Below are 13,098 nucleotides of genomic sequence, written 5' to 3' on the forward strand. Positions count from 1 at the left end.
AAACGAAATAAGTTTTTGTACTCCATAAAATACTGACAAAAACAAGCCACAAAGAAAACTCTCAAGGTAAATTAAAAAAAAAAAAATTTTTTTTTTTAACATTTTCTTATTACAAATGATGAGAAACCCAGTAACTAATCACAAAAAGTTAACCAAGAAAAATCCAAACATTAATCTGAAACAAATTAGTTCATTTCTTGGGTCAAAAAACAACTCAATCAAAACTTACTAAAATATGACCAAGGCCTTTACTCAGTAACAAATTAGCCCAGATCCATGTATTATCAGAGAAGAGAGAGCTAAGTAAGACTCACCTACACAGGCTGCACCAGGGCTGTTCAAAGGAAGCCGTGTGAGGAGAAGAGACAGAAGTGAGTAGGAAGTTGGAAATCCATGGGTCAAACAAACAACAGAACCAGAAAAGAAATCTGGGGATGGTTGTAGGAAAAGATCACTGGAGTGGACCCGATCGCTACAAGGTGATCACTAGAGGAAGAACGGGGGCATACGGCAGGAAGGTGACAGGAAACAGAACTATGGCCATGGAGGAGACTTTAAAAACTGGGGAGCACAAGACGGGTCATTAAAAACCCTCGGTGAAAGCAAAACCTTTCCAGGAACCTACACTGCACCGATGTTTGGGGGGGGGGGGGACACCCTGCAGGAAAACCACCCACGAGACAGGGTCTGACAGTGTCACAGGACCGTTACCACACACAAGGGACAGCCGGGCCCTGTGCTTTCTATACTGTTCCCCAAAAACAAAAATTGGGGGTGGAGATGGGCTTGCCCCAAACTATGATCTTAAAATGTGGCTAAGGCTTAGGAAAATAAAATAAATAAATAAAAAGAAGAAAAGAAAAGAAAAAAGATATCTGGAGCTAAATTCTGTTCTGAGACTATATGAAATATGAACAGAGAATGCTAATGGGCCAACCCCATCATGGCGGCTAGGAAGCCACCACACCAACATCTGCACCTGCTCAGTCTGCTCAGTCAGTCTATGAAGGGTCACTAGCAGAGATCTCAGATGAGGAAACCAAATACAGTGTTATCAACCTGCCCAGTGTCACACAGTTGGTTAAGTGGCAGAGCTGGGACCCAAACCCCAGGACACCCATCTCTAGGGGCTCTAACTGTGAAAGCGTAAGACAACCCTCAGACAGACAGACACCGTTTGAGCTTGTTTGAAACAGCAATGCACCTGCGCAGCGCAGAGTGTGTGCTGAGATGCTGGGCTGCGTCTGTGGCAGAAGTCTGCCGTCTATTGCCCGACACACACCTACTACTAAATCTTGGTTGTTTTCCTTAAAAGAATTAGTTAGTCGTTACTTTATGTGTATGCATATGCACGCCACATGTGTGGAGGTTCCCATGGCGACCAGAAGAGGGTACTGGATCCTCTGGAACTGGAATTACAAATAGCTGTGAGCCACCGTGTGGGTGGCAAGAACCAAACCCAGGGCCTCTGCAGGAGGAGCGTGTGTGCTTCCCTGCTGAGCCGCCTCTCCAGCCCCCAATCCTGGTTTCTGACATGATTCTCCAGTAACAGCAAGTAGTGTTCCTTAGAGAAATGTCTCCCCGGAGGGCTTGAACAAAGAATATACAAGATGAGCCGGGAACATCTTGCAAACAGAAAGAAAGCCAAGGGAGTGCTCCGAAAGCAAAATGACAGGTGTTTATCAAAGAGACACAGGAGCCAAATGAAAGAGCCTCCGACTGTGGGCGTCAGAACGGCTCGGGGATTGAGATGAATGGCCCGAGCCCAGATTGCGACCCAAGATCTAAAATGAAGCATCCAAGAGTCTAAATAGAAATAAGTATAACAAATTGAATAAACAGCCAGGAGAGAAGAAGGCTGTGTGCACCTAGGCCTCAGAAGCAAGGCATCCGGGCCCTGCTCAGGGACGTGGAACTGACTCCCGATGCCCGAGCGCACCCTGTGCGCACCCAGCACCATGGGAAGGCAGGGGGTGGGAATCACCTCACAGGGAGAAACCTAAACCTAGGCAGGTGACCTCGGTCCACACCAAGGGAATGCATCACTTGACAGCATACGGCCTTGCTATCTTCTGATGACAATGGCTCTGTACCTCTGATCTTCTTCCTCCAAGAATCACTTAACTCCAGTGCAAGCCCGAGGAACTAAACTGAGGAGACATCCTTCCCATCACATAAGCATGATTCTAGAACTATCAAGGTCCTCACAGACAAGGGCAGCCTGGGGGACTGCCATAGCTCCAAGGAGCTCTGGCAGACAGCACGACTAGATTTCATAGGGTCTCCTGAACCAGGAAAAGGCACTGGGTGAAAAGCTAAGGCAAGCAGAGCAGATTAGCTAACAGTGCTGCTCCCGAGGGGCCAGACCTTCACAGCAATGTCTGCAGCGGTGAAGACAGCACCGTGTGCTCATAACTCTCTGCTATACTCGCAACCCTCCAATCTAAAACTTGTTAAAAGCGCTTCCTGCTCTTGCAGAAGACCTAAGTTTGGTCCCCAGTGCCCATATCAGGTGGTTCATAGCCGTTTCTAACTGTAGCTCCAGGGGATTCCATGTCCTCCTCTGGCCTCTGGGGACACTGCACACATATGGTGCACGTGCGTGCACGCATGCACACACACACACACACACACACACACACACACACACACATAGATATTCATAAACAGAGATAAAATACAAATGTTAAAGACATTTTAAAAAACAAAAGTCCCCTCCCTCCTCAGCCAAGGGAGATGCTTAAAAGGCAGCTGATAACTTTCCACATCCTTTCCTGATACAATCTCCAAGCAAGTCAGGAAGATACTTAAAGTCATGATAAACATTATCTGAAATAAACAGAACCCCCTTGGTGGTGAAACAGTGCAGCTCCTCACTGGGCTCCTGACACCTCTGGCACTGGGAAGGATGGAGCTTCAGTTGGTGCTGTCTCTAAGCCTGGATGAGTTCATCACTTCACCATGTATTTACAGAAAGCACATGTTCTTATCCACCAAGGCGTGAAGGGGTCCCCACACCCAGTCGTGGGCTCTCAGGGGGCTATCTCTTTTGAGTGAGCTATGCTCTGGCCAGTTTTGAGTGAACCGTACTACAGCTCTCACCCTTCAGCTTGGCTGAACGCAACTGTGTGTGATCCGGGAAGAAATGGCACACCTATGGCCAACAATAACCAGGCTCACAGAGCAGGGCCACCTATCAACCATTGCTTAGCTGGTGCCCAGGTCTGAGACAGTCTGCACCCCAGATTTGTCCAGCTGGAACTGTTTCCAGCTCTCTGGAGCCATGAGTTTTCTCCTGGGCTCTCCTCTTCCTCCTTTCCTTCCTTTCCCTCCCCTTCTTCCTTCTCTTCTTCCTCCTCCCCTTCTTTCTTTCCCCCTTCTCCTCCTCCTCCTCAGTGCTTGCCTACCACAGTGAGGGGCGCACCCAGGAGCCCACAAAGCCCACGTGCGGCAGGCTGCCCTCTCCTCTGCAGCTCAGACAGCAGGATCCCTAAAGTTTCTAATCCTTTAAAGACAGAAAGACATAGTAAATATGGCCAGGGCTTTGCAATCTGAGCCCTTGGTACACTGGCAGCTTCATGGCTGGCCAGGACCCGGAGACCTGGGTGAAAGAGCCAAGTTGGGGTGAGTGCAGGGGGTTACTAGAGGTGTGTGTGTGTCTGTGTGGTGTGGGACACGAGTGTGCTAGAGTGTGCGGAGTGCGATGTGTGCACTGTGTAACATGCTGGGCATAGGGCAGATGTGGCTGTGGCTGTCTACATGAGTATGGAGGGACAGGGACATGTGCGGGAGGCATCAGTGTAGTGTGTACAGGGCGTGGCATGCATGTGTGATAAAGAGATGAAGTCCCTCGGGCTACGTCCCTACCCTACCTCCCCAGATCTGGACCCAGCAGGCGCCCTGAAGTCAATAGACACATGACTCACACCATTTGTCCAAAGGGCAGGAAAAAGCAATAAGACCTTTAATTTTAAAAAGGCACAGCTGGGCAAGTTCTTCATTAACTCAGGCCAAAAGGAAAACAGGAGGCTACCACTGTGAGCTATTGTCTATGACAGGAACCCAGAAAAACCCAATCCTGGGGGAGGGGGATCCAGGCAGGTTGAAGGTCTGCCAAGAGGGATTCCTGCACTGGGAGAGGTAGTGTGTGTGTGTGTGTGTGTGTGTGTGTGTATGTGTGTGTGTGTGTGTGTGTGTGTGTGTGTGTGTGTGTGTGTATGTGTGTGTGTGTGTTAGGGGTGCAAGTCCATGGGACATGCTCATACCCACAGAACCTGCCCTTCAAGTCACTCACAGTACCCCACCCCACCCCCACACAAGCTGTCATGAGAGGGCTGGGAGTGGGGGAGACAGCAATCCCAATTAAGGTCCCAGGCTGTCAACGACATCAAGTTATTAATCTCCTTGTAGTAAATGTGAACTGGGACCTGCTTACACAGCCAATTGAGCATGCTCTAAATTAGTGTTTGCAGGTAATTGATTCAGCTGCCAGCCCCATGCCAGCCAGCTACAAGCCGGTTACGCCACTAACATTAAATAATACGAGGTGGTAAAATGGACCGCCCGATTGGGCCCGGAGTCAGATGGTGGGTGAGCCCGATTTGTCCAAACATTAACGTCTTATTGGTTTAACACAATTTACTACACCTCGATTTCGGAAAATGATTTTCATTTCCTTGCTGGCAAGGCGCAGCACGGAGGAGAAGGCAGTGTCTTCTAAACTGACATCAGCTAGCTTACATGCCCTCAAGATTGTATAATAAATCTCTGATAATTAAAAAAAAGGGGGGGGCAAGGCTAAGAATGTGGTTTCCAGCTGGCACCTCTGCGTGTGCTGCCGGTCCTCCAGCCCAGCTTCCCGCCCCACCCCCACCCTGCTCCATGTGGCCAGCGGGTTTGAAGGATGCCCACCGTGAGTGCAGGGCACCATCAGCGCACACAAACAGGAAGCTCTCTTCCTTTGGCCCCCAACAGTCCACAGCTCACGCAACACCTGATCTACTGGGGCTGCAGTCCAGTCTGTGTTCAAAGGGCCATGGCCCCTGGGCAGCCAACAACACTACTTTAGAAGGCTCATGTTTCCAACTTAAGAGAATAATTCTGTAGTCTCCAAAGGCATGCATGAGTCCACCTACCCGTCTGTCCCATCTGTCCATCCGTCCGTCTGTCCATCCAAACAACCCAGACATGTTTCCCAATACCAGCTAGTGAATAGGAGGATGAGTCGTGACTCCTGAGACGTCTCTAGGTCCTCACGGACACAGACTGTGCAATCCAGGCAACTACTTCCTAATTGTTATTTTGCTGCTGGTGTAGCTCATAGTGTAAATGCCTGACATGCAGAACATCTGATCCATGACCCCTAAGGGGTCTTGACCCACAGGTTGAGAGCCACTGCTCTAGACTCTAGGGGTCTAGATCTATTATGGGCCACAGGTGGATGTGGCACACAGGGTACACATGAGAAAGCCAGCTGGCACCTCTGTACCCTGGCCAGGCACCTGCCAGCGCTGTGGCTGAGTTTCAGGCTGCTCTGTCCAAGATTCAGGGAGCCAGCCACAGAGGAAAGGAGCCTGAAGCTCGCCCTGCGCTCAGCTCCGAAAGCACTCCCAGCAGCCCAGCACAAGGTGCGGCCTCCGCTGGAGTCTTGGCTTAAGGAGACCAAATCCAAAAAGAAGAAGGGCAGCCTTACACCAAAGCAGAGCAGCGCAGATGCTAATGCTAAGAAATTACAAGCAGGGCGCTGGAGGGAGGGCCCCAGGTCAAAAGCACTTACTGATCTTCCAGAGAATCCAGGGTTAGTTCCCAGCTGGAGTTACTGCTTGTAACTCCAGTTCCAGGGATCCACTGTCCTCCCCAGGAACTTGCATGCACATAGTGCACATTGCACATGCACACATGCACACACACCTGCATGCACATGGTGCACATTACACATGCACACACACCTGCATGCACATGGTGCACATTACACATGCACACATGCACACACACCTGCATGCACATGGTGCACATTACACATGCACACATGCACACACATACACACCTACATGCACATGATGCACATTACACATGCGTGCGCACGAGAAAGGCCTGACAAGATGGCTCAGCAGGTAAAAGCACTTGCCTCCAAGCCTGACAACCTGAGTTTGATCCTTGGGACTCAGGGGTCAGAAGAGATGACCTCCATAGGCATGCTCAGGTACGCACACCCCCCATACTAAATCAACGAAGTGAATACAAGAAACACAGTCAGTCTTCGGCAGAAGGGGACTGACTCTCAGAGCCCTGTGGATATCAAGCAGCCTTCCAGATGCCCAGGCCCGTGTACCCACACCTACTCTTCCATCAATACAACGTCAACAGTAGTTACACTGTGCGGCCTACGGAAAGATGACAAGGAAGGGCCTGTGTGCGTGCACACCACAGTTGGGGGCGGGGACCTGGATCCCTGATGCTCGTGCATTGTTTATTTGGTTAGACGGGATAGTGGCAGGGTAGTTATAGAGAGGGAAAAGTCTCCCCGACTGAGGCAGCTGCTGAAATATTTACATAGGAGATGACACGCTGTCTGGGCTGCTCACATATGCCAGCAAACCAAAACAGAAACACAAAACTGAGCAACAATGGAAGAGGACCTTGGGGTTCATTATGCTATTATAACTGATTCAGATTTCTGAGAAACAAAACAAAACAAAACCCCTCCATCATATTAAGGCGTTCCTCAAAGCCTATGGAGCTCTGCCTATGGGCGGTCGCAGGGTCAGGGGCTGGGGAAAGAGTGTTCCAGGGCCCCTTGCGGGGTCAACTCCTACAGCACAGGGCACAGCTGGCTGGCAGGCAGAGATTGTGCCCGCCCCCCCACACTGAGGTATGCTATTCTTGCTCCGATTCCTTGGTTATTTTTATTTGAGGCATCTGTGATGGGTCACTGTGAGTCGACTCAATTGGGAACAGGTTTCTGGGGTAGTGCCAGTCTGCGGGACTCACTGCTCCGCCTCCGCCTTCCTCCCTGGGCCAGCACTATGGCTCTCCTCCCATCTCAGATCCTTGAGGAAGCAGGGGGAACGCTGTGCAAACTGCAATCAAGGACACTGTGCGCACCCTTCCCCAGAAGTGTCCTTGGCGAGGCAGAGCCTCAGCTTTGATAGGCAGCTGTTACATGCCACCTCCTGGGACATCAGAGCAGTGGGGGAAAGCCATTTTAACAACTCCATGCCCTTCAGGGTGAGAAGAGGACTATAGAACCTCAGCTCACCTTTCAGGGTTAAACTGAAAAGAGCCCACAGTGAACAGACATGTCATGCTGGCCACAGTGGACCCCACCTGGCGCCTCAGTACTGCTCTCTGCACTGGTGCAGCAGGCAGTCCCCGGAGGACTGGGATAGCATAAAAGTCCTTTCCTCTGTTACTATAATAAAATACCCAAGACGAGCTATTTTATAAAGAAAAGAGGTTTGTATAGCTTATAATTCTGGAAACTAGAAGTTCAAGATCAGGTTTACTACTGGTTTAAGCCAGAGACCTGGGTGTGGCCAGGTTGGCTCTTTTTATAACAATCCTTTCTCAAGAAGTACCTTAAGCCCTCTGAGTACAGGACCCCCAGTGACACATGGCCTCCCATTAGGCCCCACCTCAAAAACCCGGCCCCAATCACATCACCACACTGTGGACCCAGCTTCCAAGACAGGAGCCCTTGGAAGATACAGCAGTAAAGAATCCGCATCTCCTGACATGGGACAGGCCTGATGGCCACCAGAGGGACCTGGGGGAAAGGAGTTAACAGACACCATGCACGCACGTACAAGTCCAGGCAGGAGAGGGAACCTGGGATGGGTAGGGTGACAGCACCTCTCCAGGTTACCATGTGGGAGACCCGGGATGTGGTGGAGGATCTGATCCGAGCTGACGGATCCCCTGGGCACGGGCAGGAGTAAGCCCACCCCTGGGCCCCGGCGCACGCAGGCATGCCGACCCGCGAGTGGCAAGGCTCACTGGAGCCGAAGGCGGATGGGGCCCTCCAGGGCGCTTTATGAACCACTTAACCATCCCACGACCCGGTCGCTGGAGCACAGCAGACATAATGGTGGTATTTACACGTAAAAGCGGCAAGCTGTTTTTACTAGTGGCTTTTGGAGGCACAATAGCAGCTGTTTGGTAAAGTTTCCCCCACAAATTGCAGCAACAGAGTCCAAGTGTGGGATGATGGGACACTAAAGCAGCCTGGAACGTTATCAAGGCCCATTACCATCAAACACTCTGCCAGGAGCCGGGGAGGCAGCGGCCGCCAGGGGGACCGTAAGCTCTGCCGAGGAGCCCAGCGCCGCACACGGTCCTCCAGCCCCTCATCTGTCACTGGCTTGGGGAACATAAATTGCTGGGTTTTCACGTTTTAATCTTTACCCAGAGAGACACAGCTTACCTTTCCATCTCGTACTCCTTCATCCCCACTCGCACAGCCTTCATTACCTAGAGGACGGGCATTAAGCAAAGGCATTTGTATTAAGCAGATGAGTAACAGGGCCTTATAAATAATGTATATCACTTTTTCAAAAGCTCCTCTTTAAAAGAAGAAAAAAAAAAAAAAAAAAAAAAGGAGGGAGCGATCTGTGCACAGTGGTGCAGAAAAGTGACAAATTGGGCCTCTTAACAGCCAGCTCCAAGACCCACAGAGTTAGTTCCCTTAGCCCGTTATGGAGGTCTTGTGTTTGAAAGCTGGTAAATATCATCCACATGGCCACAACCTAAAGACAAAAGATCTGACCAAGACGTTTGGTTTTATTTACTTTTACCTCATTTTCATAAACAGAGAGATGAGCTGAGACAAGAGATTGCACGGCCTTTCAACCATCCAGGTGCGTCATGGCTAACACTAAGCTGTGAGGGCCCCTGACCAGGCAGGCCATCCCAGGCACCTCCAGGAGCCTTTAGAACTCTGGCTTCCTTATTCCCATGTGGAGCTGTTTTTGGGAAATGGGTGATGGGTAGACTTGGTAAAGCATGCCTGCAATATCAGTACTTCGGAGGTAGAGGTGGTAGGAGAATAACTTTGAGATGGCCTGGGCTATAAGGTGAGTTCAAGGCCAGCCTGGGATATATAGCAAGACCTGTCTTTAAAAACAAAAAGAAAGAAGCAGGGCATGGTGGCACACACCTGTAATCCCAGCATTCCGGGAGGCATAAGCAGGTGGATCTCTGTGAGTTCGAGGCCAGCCTGGTCTACAAAGCGAGTCCAGGACAGCCAAGGCTACACAGAGAAACCATGTCTTGGGAAAAAAGAAAGAAAGAAAGACCAAAAACAAAAAGAAAAGAAGAAATGGCTCAATGGTTAAGGAGTATTTGCTGCTCATTCATGAAGACTGGAGTTTGTCTCTCAGCTATCACTCTGGGCTCACAACTGTCTATAACTCCAGCTCCAAAGGATCATGCCCTCTTCTGGCCTCCAAGAGTACTGCACTCACATGCAAAGGCACACAGACACAAACAGTAATTTAAATTAAAAAAAAAAAAGAAAAAGTGATGATTTAAATAAGAACGGCCGTATATGCCCAGGGAGTAGCAATTTGAAAGGCTTAGGGAGGTGTGCCCTTGTTGGAGGAAGTGTGCCACGGGGATGGGTTACAGAAGCCCATGCCAAGCCCAGAGTCTCTCCCTGCTGCCTGCCGATCTGGATACGGAACTCCCAATCTCTCCAGCACCATGTCTGTCTGCGTACCATCATACTCTCTGCCAGGGTGATAAAGGACTAACCCTGAACTGTGAGCAAGCCCCAATCAAAGCTTTCTTTCTTTTCTTTTCTTTCTTTCTTTTTTTTTTTTAATGTATGAGTGCTCTATCTGTACCTACACCTGCAGGCCAGAAGAGGGCGCCAGATCATATTATAGATGGTTGTGAGCCACCATATGGTTGCTGGGAATTAAACTCAGGTCCTCTGGAAGAGTGAAGAGTGCTCTTAACCTCTGAGCCATCTCTCCATCCCAAGCTTTCTTTTATAAAAGCTGCCATGGTCCTGGCACCTCTCCACATCAATAGGACACTAAGACAGGTAGCCATAGGAGCTGGAATCATAGTTACAGATGAAGAATGCTTTAACACAAGGTATGGAGCCCAGGGTATCAGGAAGTTGAGCCTTACTCTCTTGGAAGTGGGGCCATTTGGTTGGGACAGTCCTTGAGGCCTGGGATCATGACCCTCCTCAGGAAGGTGGGTGCCTTAAGATGAAAAGAGGGAGCAGAGAGTCTCCATCCCTGACACACCAAGGAAGAGAGAATTTCTCTTGTGAAGCTTCCTGCCTTCTACGTGGTCCTCGCTGACCACGGCCTCGCAGACCAACACATCTTCCTTGCAGTTCTCTCGCCCTACCAAAGTGATGCCGTCGGCAACAGTTCAGCTGTGAAATGCTCCCCAGACTGGTGTGCCTGGGGGAGGCTGTGGGGTCTTCAGGAGGTGAGGCCTGGCTGGAGGAAGTGGGGTACTGCTGAGCTCTGTTTCCTGGTGGGCTGAGGTCAGTCCCTGCATGCTCCTGTTGCCATGCAGTCACTCATCACAGGCTGTGAGACAGAATCAATCCCTCCTCCCTGAAGTGGCTTCTTGTCAGATGACGGCAATTAGCAAAGTCATTAGTGTACTGCCCAGCAGGAGCTGGTGCCCAACTCACCTCACAGTGGGCCTCGCTGGAGATCCGATTTGTGTAGCGCAAAACCTCTAGCTCCATGTCGGTCTTGAAGACTCGGCTGCAGAGAGGAGAGACAAGGGACAAGTCAAAGGCCTGGCAGGGCCTAGACCTCCCCAAAGATACCAACCACTACTCCTAGGAGCTAGGCTAGAGAGGCCCAACACCCACAGCAACATGTGATCCTGAGCTATCTAGAAGAAAACCTGGGTTGGGGGAAGAGAATAGAGTGGTTGCCCCTTGTCCTAACACCAGCCACAGGCAGGCACCCTATAGTGATGACGCGGTGGGGGAGCCCCGCTGTGGTGGCCGTACACACCCGGCCTGCTTGAGTCCCTGTTTCCTCATCCACGGGAGGCGGATAAAATCTATGAGGTAGATGTGTTGGCCCTTACACTGAGGAGTGCCGCTGGCATCCTAGGGATCTGCCCTATTGGCTGAAGGTACCTGTAGTGGTAGGAATGAAAATGGCCCCCGTAGGCCCACAGGGAGCAGCACTATTAGTAACTGTGGCTTGTTGGAAGAAGTGCATCACTAGGGGGTAGGCTCTGAGGTCTCAGAAGCTCAGGCTCAGGAGCAGTGGCTCCCTGTCTCTGTCTGCTGCCTGCGGATCAAGATACAGAATTCTCAGCTCCTTCTCCAGCACTTTCTGCCTTCTCCCCGCCATGATGATAATGGACTAAGCCTCTGAAACTGTGAGCCAGCCCCAATTACAAGTTTTCCTTTATGAGAGTTGCCATGGAGGCGGGCATGGTGGCGCACACCTGGAATCCCAGCACTCAGGAGGCAGAGGCAGGTGGATCACTGCGAGCTGGAGGCCAGTGTGGTCTACAAAGTGAGTCTAGGACAGCCAGGGCTGTTATACAGAGAAGCCCTGTTTCGCAAAACCAAGACAGTCTCCCTTGGGTCCTCCCCAGTACACCATGAGACTCAGGCCTTTGACCAAAACACGGGTGAGTGACAAGAGACAAAGGGGACTGCAAGTCTTTCTATCCCTTATGCAGGAACAAACCTGGAAACAGCTGGTCTGCAGAGCAGGAGGCTGGGGGAAAGCGCGAGGATACAGGGAGCGACAAAGTGTCAGTAGAGGACCCTCAGGAGTCTCCTACAGGCTCACACCAGAGGTGTTTGGAGGGCATAACAGCTAAGCCCCGGTGATGGTGACGCATAAGGCAGGGAGCGCCTGGTTTCTAGCCAGTCTTATCCCTAAGTAAGGTTCACATAACAAGAGTAAATGCTTAGTCTCCTTTTCCACCCCATCTGAGGTGACTAACAGCAGGTCCTTGGACATGAAAGGCCGGAGACAGACCAGGGACCCATCGCACCCCATCTATGGCTCAGACACTCAACTCTTTGCCTTGGTTTCTTCATCTGTGAAGTGGAGATGACGGCACAGTTTGCCCAAAGGGATACTTTGAGAATTCAAGAGTTGCTTTTCTTTTCTTTCTTTCTTTTTCTTTTGAGACAAGGTCTCATTTCGTCTAGGCTAGCCTTGAACTCTCCAATAGGTGTGTGGCCAGCAAAGTTTTGCATTTTGAAAGCACCAAGCACAGTGCCAGGCACCTGGTCAGAGCTGTCTGGCCCATGAGTAGGAAGTAAAGCTTGGAGCTGTCGCCTCACTCACACTGCTCCCCTCAAAGCCTTAGACAAGTTGCCTCAACCTGCATCTCAGGTGACTGCTTCTCGGACCCCTGTGACACCCGAACCCACAAATTACACAGAGCCTCCACACATCGTCCTAGCCTTAGAATCGTTTCTAGATAACTTACCTCACCCAACACAAAGGATACGACAAGAAATTGGGGCTCTGCAAGTATACTACACTGTGGCTCAGATCTGCAATGTCCTTGGGGGTTCATCTTTTGATTACTTGCTCTCCACATGGGATACTGTTTTGGGAGATTCTGGATTTTTATGTAGGAACTAAACAGGGGAAACAGGTCACTGGGGTGGAACATTAAATTATGCCTCCACTTCCTGTCAGTTCTCTCCACTTCCTGGTTGACCAGGGAGTGATCAGCTCTCTGCCACATGCTCCTGCTGCCTTGATGTGCCTGCCCAAGGGTATGGGGCCAGGCCTCAGTGGACGAAACTGTGAGCCGGAACAAGGCCTCCTCCCGCCCTTCAGTGTCTTTGAGAAGTACTTCTGTTACATAGATGCGAAGTGACTGATGTAAGTTCAGACACAGCCACTACAGGACAATGTTGGCATTTGGTCCTTGTGGACTATGTGCAGTTTCCCCTTGTTCATTCAAATGCTGATTTCTCCACCCCACTGTCTGGATCAGTCCAGACACTGCACTGTGATGCTTATTCTAAGTATCTCCAGTTTCCAGTTTGTGTAAACATGTCACCATCTGTTCTCTGTGTTGTCAATAAAAACCAACTAGCCAATGCTGAGCAATAACAAAGAACAGGGTGGGACA

At 50.5% G+C, this 13,098-nt stretch overlaps 1 protein-coding gene across 1 annotated transcript in view; it reads right to left on the minus strand.

The window, feature by feature from the left end:
• The window catches only part of Pepd (peptidase D), a 134,829-nt gene that overhangs the window by 63,507 nt on the left and 58,224 nt on the right, over positions 1-13,098 (minus strand). The window contains exons 8-9 of the mRNA XM_051162196.1: positions 10,658-10,733; positions 8,423-8,469 (exon numbers count right to left, since the gene is read on the minus strand). Of these exons, the coding sequence (XP_051018153.1) occupies positions 8,423-8,469; positions 10,658-10,733 (123 nt within the window). The remainder of the gene's footprint in view (positions 1-8,422; positions 8,470-10,657; positions 10,734-13,098) is intronic.

This window comes from Acomys russatus, chromosome 19, assembly GCF_903995435.1.
Source record: "Acomys russatus chromosome 19, mAcoRus1.1, whole genome shotgun sequence".
NCBI classification, from domain to species: Eukaryota; Metazoa; Chordata; class Mammalia; order Rodentia; family Muridae; genus Acomys; species Acomys russatus.